General features: G+C 52.7%; 1 protein-coding gene and 1 long non-coding RNA gene across 6 annotated transcripts; one reads left to right on the forward strand and one right to left on the reverse strand.

Annotated features, from left to right (window-relative positions):
• Positions 1 to 1893: 1893 nt before the first annotated feature.
• LOC139080617 (ral-GDS-related protein-like) lies at positions 1894 to 8679 on the reverse strand. Of its 4 annotated transcripts, XM_070602119.1 has the most exons (6): positions 8576 to 8679; positions 7086 to 7143; positions 6605 to 6686; positions 6275 to 6403; positions 5976 to 6008; positions 4569 to 5626 (listed from the first exon to the last, which is right to left on the reverse strand). In XM_070602119.1, the coding sequence occupies exons 3-6, from the start codon at positions 6635 to 6637 to the stop codon at positions 5552 to 5554; spliced, it is 270 nt and encodes an 89-aa protein (XP_070458220.1). In that variant the 5' UTR covers positions 6638 to 6686; positions 7086 to 7143; positions 8576 to 8679; the 3' UTR covers positions 4569 to 5551. The 4 variants fall into 4 exon arrangements, with proteins under 4 accessions (XP_070458217.1, XP_070458220.1, XP_070458218.1 ...); XM_070602116.1 differs by lacking the exons at positions 4569 to 5626; positions 8576 to 8679 and adding an exon at positions 1894 to 2294 and having other exon boundaries at positions 7086 to 7319; XM_070602117.1 differs by lacking the exon at positions 8576 to 8679 and having other exon boundaries at positions 7086 to 7319.
• LOC139080619 (uncharacterized) lies at positions 7267 to 8726 on the forward strand. Of its 2 annotated transcripts, XR_011535252.1 has the most exons (4): positions 7267 to 7363; positions 7687 to 7898; positions 7980 to 8071; positions 8328 to 8726. It is a non-coding gene; the product is annotated as an uncharacterized lncRNA (long non-coding RNA). The 2 variants fall into 2 exon arrangements; XR_011535251.1 differs by lacking the exon at positions 7687 to 7898 and having other exon boundaries at positions 7269 to 7363.
• Positions 8727 to 16371: the final 7645 nt, after the last annotated feature.

Consider the following 16371-nt stretch of genomic DNA (forward strand, 5'->3'; position numbering starts at 1 on the left):
TTCTTTTCTTTGAAAGATACTATAGAGAGAATGAAAACACAAGTCTCAACCTGGGAAAAAAGATTGGCAAATCCTATCTCTGATAAAGAACTTGTACTCAGAGGACATACAAAGCTCCTAAAACTTAACAATAAACTGTTTTATGCTGGTCTCAGCCTGTCAGTAAACAGTGTTGTGGTTGGAGCAGCCCTTGTGGTTCTTATTATGAATGCAAAATGTGCTTCAGCAGTAACCATCAGGAAACTTTGAAAAAATAAAGGTTTATTGCTCACAGGACCTGGAGATGACACAGCACACCTCGAGCCATCCTGCAAGATTGTGGGTACAGAGAGAAAAGGAGAGCACAGGCCTGGGGTTCTGCTTTTATTGGAGTGAAAGGTGAGGGTCTAAGATTTCATGGGCTCACTCTTTATTGGCAAGTGAGTTTAAAACATAAGAGTGAGAGTGTAAAGCATGAGAAGAGAGAAAAAGAAAGAAAGACAAGACAAGTGGCCCAAATGTCCAGGTATCTAAATCAACCAGCTTTTCTAAAGCAAAGGAGCCTCATGAGGGGAACCAGCCTGGCTCTTTATCAGTCCTGTGGCTGGCAATGTGTTTACCAGAGACAGCCATCTTTGAAGTGGATGCCTCTGCAATCAAAGCTTAAGTCAGGAATTTGCATTACAGAAAAAAAAAACAAAAAACAAAAAAGAAAGAAAGAACTGTCAGGGCTTACACCAAACCATGGAATGGGAGAAAATATTTTCAAATCATATATCTGCTAAGAGTCGACTATTCAGAATATATCAAGAACTCTTACAACGTGTGATAGTTAGTCTTCTGCGTCAATTTGGCCCAGTTGTTTAATCAAACACATCTATGATCAGTTGACTTTGGAGGATATTACCCTTGAAAATATGGGTGGGTTTCACTTAGTTGAAACCCCTAAAAGGAAAAGTTGAAGTTTCCTGGTGAAGAAATTATGCCTCAGATCGAAGTTTAAAATCCTGCAGAGTTTCTAGTCTGCTGGCCTCCCTGCACTTCAAACTTGCCACCTCCCACAATCAGAAGAATAATTCCATGAAATAAATCTCTTCATAGGTGTTTCTCTGTATACATATACACATATATATAGTCATGTGCCGCATGATGATGTTTCCATCAGTGACAGAATGTATATACAATGGTGGTCCCATAAGATTAGCACGATATAGCCTAGGTGTGTAGTAGACTGTACCATCTAGCTTTGTGTAAGTATGATGTTCACACAATGGTGAAATCACCTAATGACACATTTCTCAGGACATGTCCCCGTGGTTAAGTGAGGTTCTATGGATGTATACGTTCATGTTATAAATACATGTTTCTTTGCCCTGGAGAACTCTAAAACAGATTTTGGTACCAAGGATGGTTGTATAAGAAAAGAATCTTAAAGATGTGTTTTCCGAAATGGTTCTGGGGTTTCTGGGATTGGTTCTCTAGTTTGGTTAAATTGAAAGGCACCAGGACCCTATTTCCTATGTTAAAGAGGGCACTGAGAGTCCACGGCAGGATGTGGCAACAGGGATACACAAAATATCACCATTGGATATTCCTAACCAAATATTTATAAAAGGCAAAGTTCACAGTGACTATGTGCTTGATACTTTAGATCATTTTTGATAAATTAACAAGTGTAATGAAATTAACTAACTGCTCCTAATTGCACCTGATTAAATGAGAAAAGAAAAACGTGAGCTCAGGGTGTCAAATTCCCAGCTCAGCTCAACCACCATAACTGACCTGAAGTTTCTATATCTTCCAGGAAATAAACCCTTATTTCCTGTAGCTTCAGAGCTGAGGAAACCTAACCCAGAATCTCTTCCTTCAAGTGGCTGAATTACAACACAAACTAAATTCCTGTCTACAGAGTGGTGAAAATGATAGCATTGATTTAATAGGAATGGAGTCCTGACAACTGAAGTGGGGATGTACAAACAGTTCTTGACTAAGCTGGAACATTCAACTCCCACTTTGCACAGAGTCAGCCTTGTTGGTCCTCCTCCTGTCTGAGGAGGTTAACTCTGCTTTTCCTGAGTGTCCTGTCATGGTCCCCCAGAGGTCATTGCCTTGTAAGACACAACTGATCCTCCTCAGGACGTATACCCACCAGCCTTCTTGGCTTCAAGACCAAGACTTGATCAAGATAGACTCCACTCTCAGCACCCAGCAGGTCCAAAGCATGAGGTACAAAAGGGGGCTCATGAGGAATTGTGCTGCACTGCCAAATTGCTGCATCCTCTTCCAAGGTCGCATAGATGGAAACCTATGGACAACTGTGAAGAAGTGGGCTATTAGGGGGTTGGGATAATGGAGGAAGGAACACGCAGTTGATTTGGTGGAATGAATTGATTTGGTCCCACTCACCAGAGGTTCTTTATTCAATGGTGTGTTTTGAGGGGTACAAAGAGTGCTAACGGTCTGATCAGTTAACTGGCTCTAACATGGACCAAAATGTGGAGATCACAGGATGAAATGGAACATCCTTGATGTACTATAGAAGAAGAGATCACAATAACCATTTGAAAGCAGCTCCAAGAGCTGAACAATGTAAGGAAATGAAGAAAACGGGACAAGAACAAAATGAGAAGTTCAAAAACAGAAACATAAAAATGCAAAAAAAAAAAACAAACAAACAAATTTTGGACCTGAGAATGTAAAAAAAGATTGATAGGTGATCCTCACTGCAAATATGGGTGACTCCTCTGTATGACTGTCTGCACTTTTGGCCAGTGGATGACCAGAGACAATGAATTGTACCTCCTCTGCCATATGGAAGGCACAGGGCTTATATGTCACTCATACAGGGCTGCCTCTCAGGAGCCTCACAGTCCTGCAGGAGAAACCCTTCAGACACTAATGCCTCCCTCCCAGCCCTGGGCCAGCCCTGGGACCTGGCACTCCTCTTTCTCTTTGGAGGGAAAGCACAGCCTTCCTAGTCTTTCCTTTAGCAAATCACTTTCCTGGTTGGCAGTTCCATGTCAGAAAGAGCCTCGGCTGCTGGGAACCAGGATTTATCCTCAGCTTCTAGCTGTCCTGAGAAGGCCTCCCTGGCAGGGCCCAGCCTTCCGTGTGTCTGAGTGACACTTGCAGCCATCAGGAAGGAGAGGATAACTCAGAAGTGCCAAGCAAATCATCTGGCCCTTGTCTTTCAGGGTGTTTCCAAGGGATGAGGTTCAAAATGCCAGTCATGAGGGGTGTTTGTAGCTCCTGGTCATGGGGGGGTGGTGGGTCTTAGGGTGACCGCAGAGTACTATCTGTTGATCACCCAGATGGGAAGCTTTTCAGTATTTTACTTGATAAGGCTGTGTCCATACACATCCACGGATCATCGGTTTGGTGGCATTCCCTGCTGGACTCTACTCACATCCCTTTCATGCCTCATCTTTCAAAGATCCCAACAGGAAAGGCTCACACCCCCATAATGTAACTGTAGCATGAGACTTGGGAAAAGAACACAGCCACCCCAAGGGCTACATGCTTTATGGGCTCAGGCCTAGCGGCCCCTTTAACATAAAGTGGTACGACCGCCACTGAGTGTGTAAACTGGTCGACCGTCCATGACTATGGACCTCAGAACAACATGGGCCCAGAAGCCAACTTGGGCAGCAAGGGAGACTGTGGGGTCATTTCTGGTTGGGATTATGGTCTGTTATCCTGGCAAACCAGAGCTCACCTGGGATCCATCAGGCCCAGCCTGGGAGGAGTGGCCACGATGTATATGACAGAAAGGCTGGGGGCATCTAGGGAATTTCTGCCCTAAGAAAGAATTGTTTGAGAAATGCAGGGATGCTGAAAATCCCAGTTCAAGGGAGCACCAGGTTTATGGAGGAAGACACGGCTGGGGCCCTAAAAGCTGCATCGTAAATGTTTCCCCTTGGAAAGAAAACAAGCAGGAAAAGGAATTCAGAGTCATGGACCAGAATCCCAGGAGGATCAAGTCTAGGTCAAGGGTGAATAGGGAACCCCTAGAGGGGCCCGAGAAGGGAGAGTTCTGCCTGCCCTTAGTCCATCTGCACAGGACCTTCCTCTGGCCTCATCCTCTCCATGCACATTTGAGCTTTTTACAGTATTTTCCCCACTTAGAGCTGATGCAATTCCAGCAATTGAACTAGGAAACTACTTTCCTAATATCTGGTCAAAAGAAACCTCAACAGGACAAGCAAAAAATGCTTCCTCTTCCTCCAGAGGGTAGAAAGGCAGCTAGTGTTCTGGGGCACAAGGTGGTCCCAGCTCAGGCTATTTTTAAAGACACCCCAATTTCAGTGGCTGTTGCTCTGCCTCTAAAGTCCGGGAGATCTGGGGGGCTGTCTCTGCTCCTGGACAGGTGAATGATACTCAGATGAACTTGTCCTCTGAGTGAGGGGGACTTGGGAGTGTCCTCACTAGCCAAGGAGGGGCTGGCCCTTCTCCCTTCTCCCTTCTCCCTTCTCCCACATACAATAAGCTGATGACTCTGCAAGGTTTCTGAATTCAAGGGGGAATGTGAGATTCTGTGTTTGATTTACATGAGCACAGAAAGTGAAAGAACCACACCACCACGCCCAGGCTGTGAAAGAGACAAGATTTTGTTATAATATTCATATCTAACATTTACTATTTACAATCATGAATCTTGTCCCTCCTCAATAGGTAAATAGGTGCCGGGGTAGAGATGTCAGGCAGATGGGGCAGGGTTGTCCCCTCTCTCCCGGGTCTCAGGGGACCCTAGGAATCAGGAATCAGCTTACAATGCTCCCCTTCCCATCAGGCAGGAGGAGCTGGCCCAGTGCATGCCAAGCATCCCAGCCAAGTCCCCACTGCTGAGGATGGGGCTGTGATCTGCCAGTGGTACAGGGCTCAGTGTTGGGGTTCTGGTGGCTGAATAGAAGAGTCAGGTTATCTTGAGGTGCCTCTCCCAGAATCACGGCCCCCCTCCCCAGCCCCACTGCACTCTGTGCTCCAGGCCCTGTGCTCAGTCAGCCAATAGTACCCCGTTTGTCCCTGCCACATGAGTGATCATTTGCCATCACCTATTTCACGGAGGAGTAAACTGAGTCTCAGGAAGCTGAAGGGAATCTCCCCAGTCACAGGACTGGTCAGTGGTGGGGCTGGGCTCCCAGCGCCAGCTGTCTGACTCCCCAAGACCACACTCAGCCTGAAGCTTCACTAAACCCCTAGGATTTAGTCACCACCAGTCTAGACACTCGTGCCTGAACTTGATGATGACCCCTTCTTCTCGGCCTTGAGTATTCTGCTGGCCAACCAGACTAGGGGCTCCAGCTAGCAGGACAGGCTGCAGCTACAGGACAGAGAGGCACTGAGAGTTGACCAAGAGCCACACCTCAGGTGTCCCCCCACTGCCTGCCAGTAGCTGGAGTCTGGGTGTCCCAGAGATTACCATGCAACAAGGCCTGGGGCTGACCAGGGGCCATGAACATGGGCTCTCTGGACTGGTCACCAGGGAAAGTCGACCTCTGCCCTCCCCTGACTCCAGCTGGCCTCAGCTCTCATTTCCACTGAGCAGCTCCATGTGCCGGAACCAGGCCCCAAATCACTCCTCGGGCTCTAGCCTGTAATTGTTTGCAGCCATCCAGAGCAGCAGGCTCTCCCTCATGGCTCTGTAGTCCTGGGACCAGAGGGAAGGAGAGGACGCAGATGGGGCCTGGGTGGGGGATGCTGCAGGGGCCTTGAGGGGGTGAGGAGTGGGGCAGGGGACCAGGCCTGAGAACCCTCCTTCCCTCCAGTTCCCTCCAGCTCCACCTGTTGTCAGAATGGGATAATCAGCCCCGCCTCCAGGAAGTTTTCCGTGATGCCATGCCCCCTCAAACCACTTGCCAATTAGACGGGTCTCTCACTTCTGTTATCAAACCCTCCCCATCCATGTAAGGTGCAGGGGATGGAGCCGGGGACTGTTCTGCCCTGAGGGTCTCTGATTTCCACTCCCCTCCCCCACAGGGGGTGCCCCAGCGGCTCACCTCAGTCCTTTTCTCGAGGTTGATCTCCTTCCCCTGGAAGGCAGACAGCCAAGTCCATCAGAGAGAGCCCCTGGCCATGACTAGGCTCTATGCCCCCCCCTCTTTCTCATGTGGTACCACCGCCAGGTCCCCAGAGGGGTTGGGCATTCAGAGAAAGCAGGCCTTGTACCTGGGCCAGGCTCTGGGCTCCAGAGAAGGAGGACATGGGGCTGAGGCCGAGGGACCTTGTAGCCCAACCCTCTCAGATGACAGACCTGAAGGCTGCGGCCTCAGGCAGAAGGGACAGCTCAGCCACTCACCTGCTGCCTGACTGGAGGGGCCCAACTTCTCTGTCCCACTGTGGGCCCCGCAGGAGGGAGAGGCTGAGTCCAGCTCATAAACCTCTCACAGCTGTGCCCTCCCTCAGGTGGCTTTGCTGCCTCACCAGCCTGGGGACGGAACAGGTGTGTCACACGGACCCTCTGTTCACCCATCCCTGAGATGGGCCTGATGCCCCGGCTCCCAGGGCGGCTCGAGGCTCCCCTGAGAGGAGATGTGCTGGGTGCTGACAGCGCAGGGCTCAGTTCGGGGATCCCACACCCCAAGCCTCAGGATCCGGGTGCCCCTGCCCAGTCCCCACCCTCACTCACCTCCTGATAGTCACCCATCACCAGGTGCAGCATCACCAGATCACCAAGGAAAGGCCAAGAAGGGGACAACGCCCTGTGACATCTGGGTGGGAGGGGATGAGCCCTTGCTCTCAAGTCCCCCGCAGACCCTCCCCTGAAAAGTCCTCCCCTCGGCGTCCTGGCCCACCCCTGAGCTCCCACGAGGAGCCGCCGAGGACACTTAGCAGCCTCCCCTCAACTCCCTCCCTTCACACCCCAAGAACCCCGCACTCCTCCTATCACCTCCCAGGGCCAGATTCCCACAAGTGACAGGGAACGTGGTCCCTGGCCCTCCCCACCGCAAATCCATCCTGCACCAGCTCTCCAGGGCCTCCTCCTGTCACCTCTACTGGGACTCAGGCACTGTGGCTCCAGGAGGCAGGGCTGCAGGAGCCAGGGCCCTGCTCTCTGAGTCTGAGGCCTCCGGCTGGGTGGGCAGAGCTCCTTCCCCAGGTACCCTCACCTGATGCTCTGGACTCTCTGGGGGTGTACTGCAGGGTGGCAAACGTGGAGGGCCCCTCCTGCCAGGATGGAGGACAAGTCAGTGAGGCCATGCTCCCCTCCCCCAACTTCTCCCCAGCACCACCGGCCTTTGACCCTGGACATCTGACCCCAACCAGCTGGCACCAAGGCTACTCCAACCTCCAGTGTGCTAGGATTCTAGAACAAGCCCAGCTCCAACTGTCACTCTAAGTGTGGCCTGGTCTGGCCTCCCTGAGCCTGTTTCCTCGTCTGGAAAGGGTGAGTCCTCCCCTCCCTCACAGGGTCTCTGAGGACTCGTGCCATGACCGTCATCACTGCCCTCCCCTCACCCCTCCAGGGGGAGCAGGGCAGAAAGCTCCGCATGCTCCTCTCCCCGCTTTTAGCCCATCACTCCCCTTGAGGCCTGTGCCACAGGACCATCATCCCTGCATCTCCCCGATGAGGAGACAGAGGCCCAACAGGGGCAGCGAGCTGCTCAGGGCCACAGAGGAGAGGCCACTTGCCCCTCCCAGCCAGAGGCCCTGTTCCCATGTGCTCACCTAACCCCCATCCCACCCCTGACCGGAGCCCTGTGCCCTCAGTTCTCAGGTGTGTCCTCGGCCGAGACGTGGATGGAGAGGGCGGGGTGTCCTGGGAGCCTGGGTGAGTGGCTCCTGCCTGGCCCAGGCCCTGGAGAGTCTGGCCCCCAGGCTGGAACGGAGGCCACGCCAAAGCCTGCACTTCCTAAGGAGCCCCTCAGGACATTCCCTGGAACAGAACTCTTTCTTCATCCACTCAGGATGTGGACCCCAAGGTGCCACCTCTGATCAACAGGGAAGGGGGTGACAGGACACTTTGCTCCCTCATTTACATGAAGCTTCTGATGTCTGTTCAGGAAGGATCCACTAAGAATCCAGAATCCATCAGGTCCCCAGACACTTCTCCTCAGCCACCTGGGACATGTGTCCTTGCCAGCTGGGCACTCAGGTGGGACTCCTGTGACTGACTGGCTGTGACTGCTCGAGGGGCCCAGTGGCGAGTTCCAGAATACACCCGGATCTGTCTCTGGTCCAGCCATTTGGACCCAAGGCTGAGCAGCCTGTTTGTCCACCTGGCCCGTGGGAATCCCTGCTGTGCCCATCCCTGGGGCGGGCGGGCTGCCCCCCTTGGAGGCATGGTGAAGGCAGCAGAAGCGGCGGGGGCCTGGCTTAGGCTGAGGGCTAAACCCACCCCAACCACTTAGGAAGAAGCTAAGTCCAGCAGGTGGGACCTGCACAGAAGCCAGAGATGTGTTGATTGTGTGCCAGCCCAGCCAGCACCACCATGTCCCATGACCAGGGCCCCCTGCCCACAAACTTCAGCCCACCTGCCTGTGGACCAAAGAGATCCCTCCTCTTGCTAATCTGGACAAGACAGACTGGAATTTTCAGAGGAAGTTTAAGTGAGAAACTATCAAAGCCACACCCTGCCCCGTCCCCCTTCCCACCTCACCCTTCTCTCTTTCCAGACTCCAGCCTCCACTCTACTTTGGTCATCAGTTGTCTGCTCAAGGATTTGTCTTTTGTATACAGCTCCTTAAAGTTTTCAGACTCTCCCTGAGGGGAGGGAAAGAAGGAAGGATAAATTTAGGAATAATGTCGGGGGTCTGAGTGCGAATCCCTTTTCTCTGAAAACCCGAGAGATTCAAACAGCCTGCACGAGTGCTCTCACTGGGCTCCTCCAAGCACTCAAGTCTCCATGGGACCGGGGATGGGCTCTCCTGTGGGCCACCTGGGGCCTCCGTTCCCATTTCCATTGAGCAGCTGTTTTGACCAGTTTGAGTTTCAGCTGGGTGTAGAGTTCTGTTTGTAAACACTTGAAAACCTCCAATTTGGCTCAACCCAGTACCTGTCATTTAAGGAAACATTCCTGAAGCAGAACTGGTGCACTAAGGACCCTAGGAGGCTTAGAGACCCCTACCCCTGCCCCGCAAGGCCTAGGCCCTGTCCCCAGGGTCTGTTGCCTCCTGGGAGTTCCCAGGTGACTGAGGGGGCAATGGCAGACATATGGGAGGTCCCTCACCCACCCTGATCCCCCTAGGGAGAGAGGCCTACCCACCAGGAAACTTCATCCCATGTGTTCTCCAGGTGACTTATGGAGCTTTAGGATGTTGCACTCCCGGGAACGGGAAGAGAATGGGCTGTCGGTGGGGCACTGGGGCCCCACTTGCTCTGGCTTCAGTCCCCTTCAATTTAAATCTCCGCTCCTGGATGACACAGGTGCTCAGGGAGCCCCAGAAGGGCATATTTAGGACCCAAAGAGGAACACTCACAGGGAGCAGGATTTTAGCTCTACCCAAGGAAGGAGCCAGGTAGGAAGTGCACATCCTACTGCTGGGACCTGGAGTCCAAGTCAGTGTGCCCCTGGCAGGAAGGGCCTGGGGACTGTGCAGGGGCTTGGACAACACACTTCAATACTGAGAACAGATAAAGGTGAAGAGGTAGTTCCCAAGGCCCCAGAGAGGGACTGCACTTGGCCTGTGCATACCTGTGCCACCTGGATCCAGTGTTCCACCACCCTGGCCCTGTCCGAGGCTGTCCTGCTTGGGTCCCCTAGGCAGGTGATTGTGATGAAGTTGACTACCCTCTGGAAGTGGTCAGTGGTGGCCCGGACGGTGGGTGCCAGGTGCTCATTCCCGAGCTTGATCCTCTTGCCTCAGGAGGAGCCCAGGCACTGAGAGGGCACCACCTTCCTGAAGAGCTCCTGGGGAGCAGGGGGAGTGTCACCTGGCCCTGCCACACCCCAGTTCCATGTCTACAGCCCCCAAAGTCCCAAGCAGGATGCTCAGAGCTGGAGCTCAGGAAACTGAGGGTGTGGCCTGAGCCCTGTAGGAGTCCCTGGATTGTATTCTCTGTCCACTGAAGGCACTCAGCACAGGATGACCCAGGACCCAACAGTGGCAGGGAAGGGAGAGGGCATTTGCACCCAGCCCATCCTGGCTAACTCCGAGTTCCAGATGGCAGCTCAACTCGGCTCATCCCGAGGGGGCATCTTCCACCATCCTGATTGCCCTCTGGTCCCACTCCCCACTCTGATGCACATTCCCCCATGGCAGCTACAGCCACTGGCTTTGTATGTCTCCTTTGTAGTTAAGTAGACATCAGGTGTCTAAAAAGTGCTGAGCCTCCTGAGCAAATGGTTGGGCCACCCATGGACCTTACCGCACACAGTGAGTTCCCCTTCCCCACAGCAGGGGCCAGGACCCGCCCAGCTTTCTACTTCTTCTACCTCATTGACAGCACAGCCACTCTGTGCAGCAGGTCCTGTTAGTGTCCACCTCTACAGTCTGCAGGTGGACAGCAAAGGCTTGGGGGTTAAGAAAGTGCCCACATCGTATGGTTAGTCATGGGTGGAGCTGGGATTTGGGCCCAGATCATAGGAGTCTGGACCAGATCTGGGGCAATGATGGCAGAGGGAAGGCCTGCCCCACCCCACCCTGAGAGACCAGCTGCTCACCGCAATCATCATGATCATTACTCCGCCAGCAGCTTAGGAGGGAAGGCCCTGAGGTTGAGCTTCTCCTCACTTGGTGGGTTCTTACTGGCCACAGGCCTGGGGCAGGAAGGCTCTGGGTTTCAAGCCGGCTCTATCTTTGGAGCTGGTGATGGAATTCCCATTAGACCTGGTGGTCCAGGTGACTCCAGCTCAGGAGCTGCCACTCCCACTGGAGCTGATGCTGGTCCTTGCTCCAGCTTCAACACTGCTGATGGCAGGGATGCTGGCTCCGACACTATAGGTGATGGTATCAATGGAGCTGGAGCTGGAGCTGGAGCTGGCTCTACCTCCAGACCTGGCCACTGTTGTGGTTCTGCAGCTGCCTGGAGACCTGGAGCTGGCACTGGAGCAGGATAAAGAGAAAGGTTCACTCACATAACTGACTTTCCATGTGTCTTTCCCCAAACAGGAAAGATCCCACTGCCCTTATAGGAATACCGAGCCTGTGAACCCCACCCCACATAGTCTTCCCTGCCTGCAGTCCCCCTTACCCTGTGGCTCTGCCTCAGTGATATCTGGAAGCTCCAAGTGGACCACCAGAAGAGGGTCACAGCAATCCAGGTCCGAGCCAGGCAAGGTGACCTACACATACAGCTCCTTTAGCTTGAAGAGGGGACAGTGCAGGGGCCACCAGGAATTCTGCAGGTACTGTTCTAGTCAGGTGCCCAGGAAGAGAGAGAGGGCACTGGGGAGAGTCATGTGGAGCAGAGTCAGAAGCCTGGCCTTTCATTCCACACCATGCTCCCACAGCACCCTTCTTTGGGTGGAGGACCCTGAAGATGGTCCAGCCCATACCAACCCCTCAGGCTGTCCTTGCAGTGGAAGGCCTGGTCATTGACCAGGTCTAACAGAGCCTATGTGCATCTCATCTGCCCACCGACACTCTTCTCCTGAGGGCCTGGCCAGAGCCGGTCCCATCCCCCATGTACATGAGCATCAGGACTGAGGTTGGAGGCAGATTTGTGAGCAGGCGGCTCACCACACCTACTATCTGGGGCCCCGGTGGTGGTGGTTAGGACAGGTGGATGTGGAGAGGGCAGAGAGTGACATGGGACTGTGGAAGGGATGGGTCTCTCAAGGCCCACTCAGTCCACCTCCCCTCTGCTTCTCAGGGGGACTGGGACCCCACCCAAAGCTCTCTTTGACTCATATCCTCATGGAGGGCAAGCCCCCAGACCTCAGCCCTCCCATGGGAATCAAAACCTGTGTGAGATCCAGGGTTCTGCCAGTCAGTTCCTCCCAAGCCACATTTCCCAGAGTCTCCCAGCCTCTTCTGTGGAGATAGGAGGCCCCGCTTCTGCACCAAAAGACCACTCACATTCTTAGATGGTCCTGTAGTCGGTCACCCTGGATGGAATATGGCAAGATGCATCCATATCTAGAAGAGGCCATGGGGGCATCACATCTAATGTACTGTGGACATGACTGCTTATGACGTCCAGAGTGACTGTCCCACTCTTAGACTGGAATTGAGGCCCAAGGATTGAGCCTGCTCCATTCACTGAATGACTGCAGTGTCTAGGAAAGTGCCTGCATGGAGTAGGTGTTTAATAGATATTGTTGAATAGATGAACTCAACCAGAACCTTCTCAGATATCTGAGTAGGCCTGGGGCTCCTCTGCTGGCTCAGAAATCCTTAATTTCACTACCCCAAGGACAAGGCCCAAGACCCATTGAATGGAATTTCAAAACTCCTTTACAAATGGGGAAACAGGTTGCTTTCCACTTGGTTTTCCAAACTCAGGAAAGCCAAAGGACTGATTGGAGTGAGGCAGAGAGCTTCTCCATAGGGAAGAGAGAACTGACAAACATGAGAATGTCCAGGACACCCCGCAGCCCCTCTGCAGAGCCAGGCACCAGGGAAGCATCTGCCGTGGCTGATCCCAAGATTTCCTACAATAACCCCATGAGGTTCATCTTCTGACCACCCCTCTTTCAGAAGAGTAAAGTGAAGCTCAGAGAGGTGTGTTCACATTCTTCAGACACAGCTAGCAGGTGGGAGACTCAGCACTGTGCTGAGGAGGGGGCAGCTCTCGCCTGTGGGACAGCTGGCCCAACACCTGCTGGGTGGCGAAGGCCTGGTGGGTGCACAGGAAGGGAGCAGTGCAGATGCTTCTCCCTGGGAGGCTGGCCCAGGGACTCTGCCACGTACTCCCTTGTGCCTGCCTTGGGGTCAGCATCACGCAGGCCTGATCAGGGGACAGGGCTGAGTCCTTTTCATACCGAGTGGACAAAGAAGGACATATAGTTGGCAGCATCACCATGAGCCACCAGGAGGATCAGGGCCTGGAGCTCAGACCAGAAACTCCCATCACCTCAGGAACTGATGCAAGGGGAGGAACACGAGTGCTCACACAGGAAAACGTTCTAGGCTTTAAAAGTATAATTTGAACTGGGGGTGAACAATAAACCATTGGCAACTTCAAGGCATTCTGTCAGCTGAGAAACAATAGCACCTCCCTGTATTAATGGCCTGTGTTAAGAGCATTATCCCAGTGAGTCATCAGCAAACTTGCCCACTGTAGACGTTGGGAGACAAACTGTTAGGGATTTGAGTGGCTACTCAAGATCATGCAGGTCAGAACCAAGAACAGTATATAGCATGGGCTGCATGACATTCCCTCTCAACCACCTGAGGCTTAGTCGGCTCCTGACTTGGAAAGGAAGGCTCTGGGGAAAGCACAGTCCTGGGAGGGCCCTAGGGGAGTCGCCAGATTCCAGTCTGGGATCTGGGTCTACCCCAGTCATCTTGGGGTACTGAGTTTGGAGACCTCTATGTGCCCACAGTTATCCCAGACCAGTGCTGGCTGCTGGTGGCCTGATGCACCTGCCCCTTGTCCAGGGAGATAAGAGTATTTGAACCCCTCCACCAGCTCCTGGAGGATGTCCTGGGTGGAGCTCTACAAAGACAGAGCCCAGTACCGCACCAATAGGCATCAAGGGACTTCCACCCAATCTGTGGTCCCATGTTACGGCAGACCCTGCACACTAACACAGTCTGTGAGGACACATTTAACATGTTCCCTGAAGCACTGCTGAAATGGCAACAGAATTGAATCCTGTCAAGGTCCAGTAACATCTAGAGGCTGAATGGCTGTGGCAAATGACCTCCTTAATGGGATATTTTGAAGATGAGTAAGGCCACAGCTCCTGACCTGGTGGGCCTACAGTGATTTGATGGGTTCTGTGAGATGACAAGTTGCAGAGAAATGTACACAATACCTTACTCCCACTCCCATTTTCGTACAAACCGCCCTATCAGGTGTGATGATTTGTAAGGCTCTGAGAAGGTCTGTAAGGACAGTGGAGCCGACTCCTCCACGGGATTCCCGGGTGGGGATGCTAAAATAATCGAGTAGCAAAATGCAAAGACCACATAAAATTCTTTCTCCACCATTCCAACAAATATGCAAAGGGTGTATTTCTACTCTACCACATGGCGGGTGACTCATGTGTGGGGATCTAGATTTCTTTGGGATCAGGCCTGTGGGACGCTCATGTGGGAAAGCCCTACACAGCCCCAGGGGAGTCCCCACATTTGAGTCTGGGTACTGGTCCTGCCCTAGACATTTTGAGGTCCTCACTGTGGAGACCCTCTGCTTCTGCTCTCACCTCAGACCAGCATTGGAGGGTGTTGGTGGCCTGGTGCACCTGCCCCTTGTCTAGCGAGTTGGAGGAATTGAACCCATCCGCTGGCTCCTTGACACTTTCCTGAGAGGAGTTCTGCAAGACAGTGCCCAGGAGCTGGGCCAGGAGGAATCAGGAGCTGCCTGCACATTGTCACTGGGGCAAACTCCCAAGAGAAATTCTGTTCCTCAGTTCAGGCACAGAGGGGCATCTTCAAAGAACTCTAGTCAAGGATGGAATGAGATGACACCTCTAGGGCTCGGTAACCAGGAGTGGAGGAGCTCATGTTCTCATGCTGCCAGCCACGACCTGGGGTATGAGCATGACAGACCCACCAGACTTCCAACCTTAACAACCAGCTCCTGCCCAGGAATGACCTGCCTCTCATCCCTGCCTTCCTCCTTCCATACTCACACACACACACACACACACACACACACATGCACACGATAAGGGGCGAAGGGCGTGGGGCTGATCAGGTGGGATCACAGTTGTGTCCTGCCTGCACTAGCCTTTCCTGGGCTGCTCCATGTTACCTTTGGGTGCCCCCTGCCAAAGGCCAGAAGCATTGGGGATGAGGGGTAGCCAATGTCTACAATGAAAAAGGCTCTCTTTTTGGGCTTTTCTGAACCCAGATCCTCTCAAAGTCAGGATATAAGAACAAAACATCTTTGTTGACTGTCTCTGGTCATGTGAGCTGGATAGGGGGCTGTGGGTACCTGGTTTCCAGAGCTCTAACATCTGTTGAGGTCTATGACCAAGGAAGTAAGGTCATTTTTCAAGAGTCCATTACCTGGGCCCCTTGCTTTAATCGGACTTGCCCAGAGCTGCCCCTGCTGCCAGGCTGCTCACCCTCCTCCCCCAGGTCATCTCCTGTATGGTACACTGAGCCAGCACAGCCCTAGCCACGGCTCCCTGGAAACCTAACCAGGGTCCTAGCTTTGAGGAGACAGATGAACGCAGACCTCCTTTTTCTTACCAGTTTTGTGTCCTCAGAAAGTGACTGTGCCTCAGGTCCTCCCCAGTCTCCAAACCTCCACAGTGGGGATCAGGCCAGAATCTACTTCCCAGGGATCATCAGGTGTATATATAAGATAATATCTTCTATAACCCCTGTGGCCTGGTGCCACATGTGTTAAGTCACAAACTTAGAGGTGGAAGAATTACAAGAAGGGGTGAGACGTAGCACAGAACACCACTGAAAGCAGGCCTGGGTCCCAGCAGTGTGACGTCGGAACAGTCACTTCCAACTTGGCTTCATTTTCAGGTCGGCGTCATGAGGGGGTTGAAATGGGTGGAAATTCAGATATTGTCATCCTGTGGCATAAAGCGGTTCAATTGTTTCCTGAATGTTTAGAATGCGACCCAAGGGCCTCATCTTGGCCTATGGGGTGGAATGCCTTGACAATGGTATCCAGTAACTCCCACCCATTGTATACACATCTCTGTGTAACCACTAGGTTAGAAACCAACTGGCTTCTGAACAGAACACAGTAAGAGTGATGGGATGTCTCACCCAAATTTTAATTACAAAAGGTCTGTCACTTCCCTCTTACTCCCTCTCTCGTGTTCCATCTTTCTCTCTCTCTCTCTCTCTCTCTCTCTCACACACACACACACATATCCTCAGAACTAGGAATCAAGCACCAGAGTTTGGGGCTACCCAGTGTAGAGGCCCATAGAGGAGAGAAGCAAGGGCATGCTCAGGCCAACAGACAGAAAGGAACTCAGCTCTCAGTCCAAACGGAATCCTGAAAGCTGAGAGTGAACTTGGAGCAAACCCTCCCTGAGTCCAGCCTCAGCTGAGGCCTCAGCCTCAGCCTGGGAAACTCACTGAGGTAGAGGCAGCCAGATAAACCATGCCTAATTGCTGGTCCACAAAAATTGTGAGATAGTAAACATTCATAGTTTTAAAATGCAAGGTTTAGGGACAGTAAAGTCGGAGGGGAAAAGATAACTAACACAGCCTATCAGGCCCCAGGCCCTGGCCCTACCTTCCACCCCATCTCCCGTTCTCTCCTCCCAGGCTCCCTCCAGCCACACTGCCACCTTTCTAACCTCCTCTGGCCAAACACTTCTGCCAGTGAGTCTCTGTACCAGTGGTGCCTTCTCCCTGACACAATGCT

The sequence above is a fragment of the Equus przewalskii genome, chromosome 31 (genome assembly GCF_037783145.1).
Source record: "Equus przewalskii isolate Varuska chromosome 31, EquPr2, whole genome shotgun sequence".
Classification (NCBI taxonomy): domain Eukaryota; kingdom Metazoa; phylum Chordata; class Mammalia; order Perissodactyla; family Equidae; genus Equus; species Equus przewalskii.

What these genes read in the sequence shown, in the direction of transcription:
- LOC139080617 (XM_070602116.1), bottom strand. Translation starts at nt 7,228, where the DNA reads ATGTCCAGGGTCAAAGGCCGGTGGTGCTGGGGAGAAGTTGGGGGAGGG. An exon ending in CAGAGAGTCCAGAGCATCAG is followed by an intron (nt 6,687 to 7,085) that starts GTGAGGGTACCT and finishes CCTCCCACCCAG; the next exon opens with ATGTCACAGGGCGTTGTCCC. An exon ending in ACCTCGAGAAAAGGACTGAG is followed by an intron (nt 2,295 to 5,975) that starts GTGAGCCGCTGG and finishes ACTTCTTCACAG; the next exon opens with TTGTCCATAGGTTTCCATCT.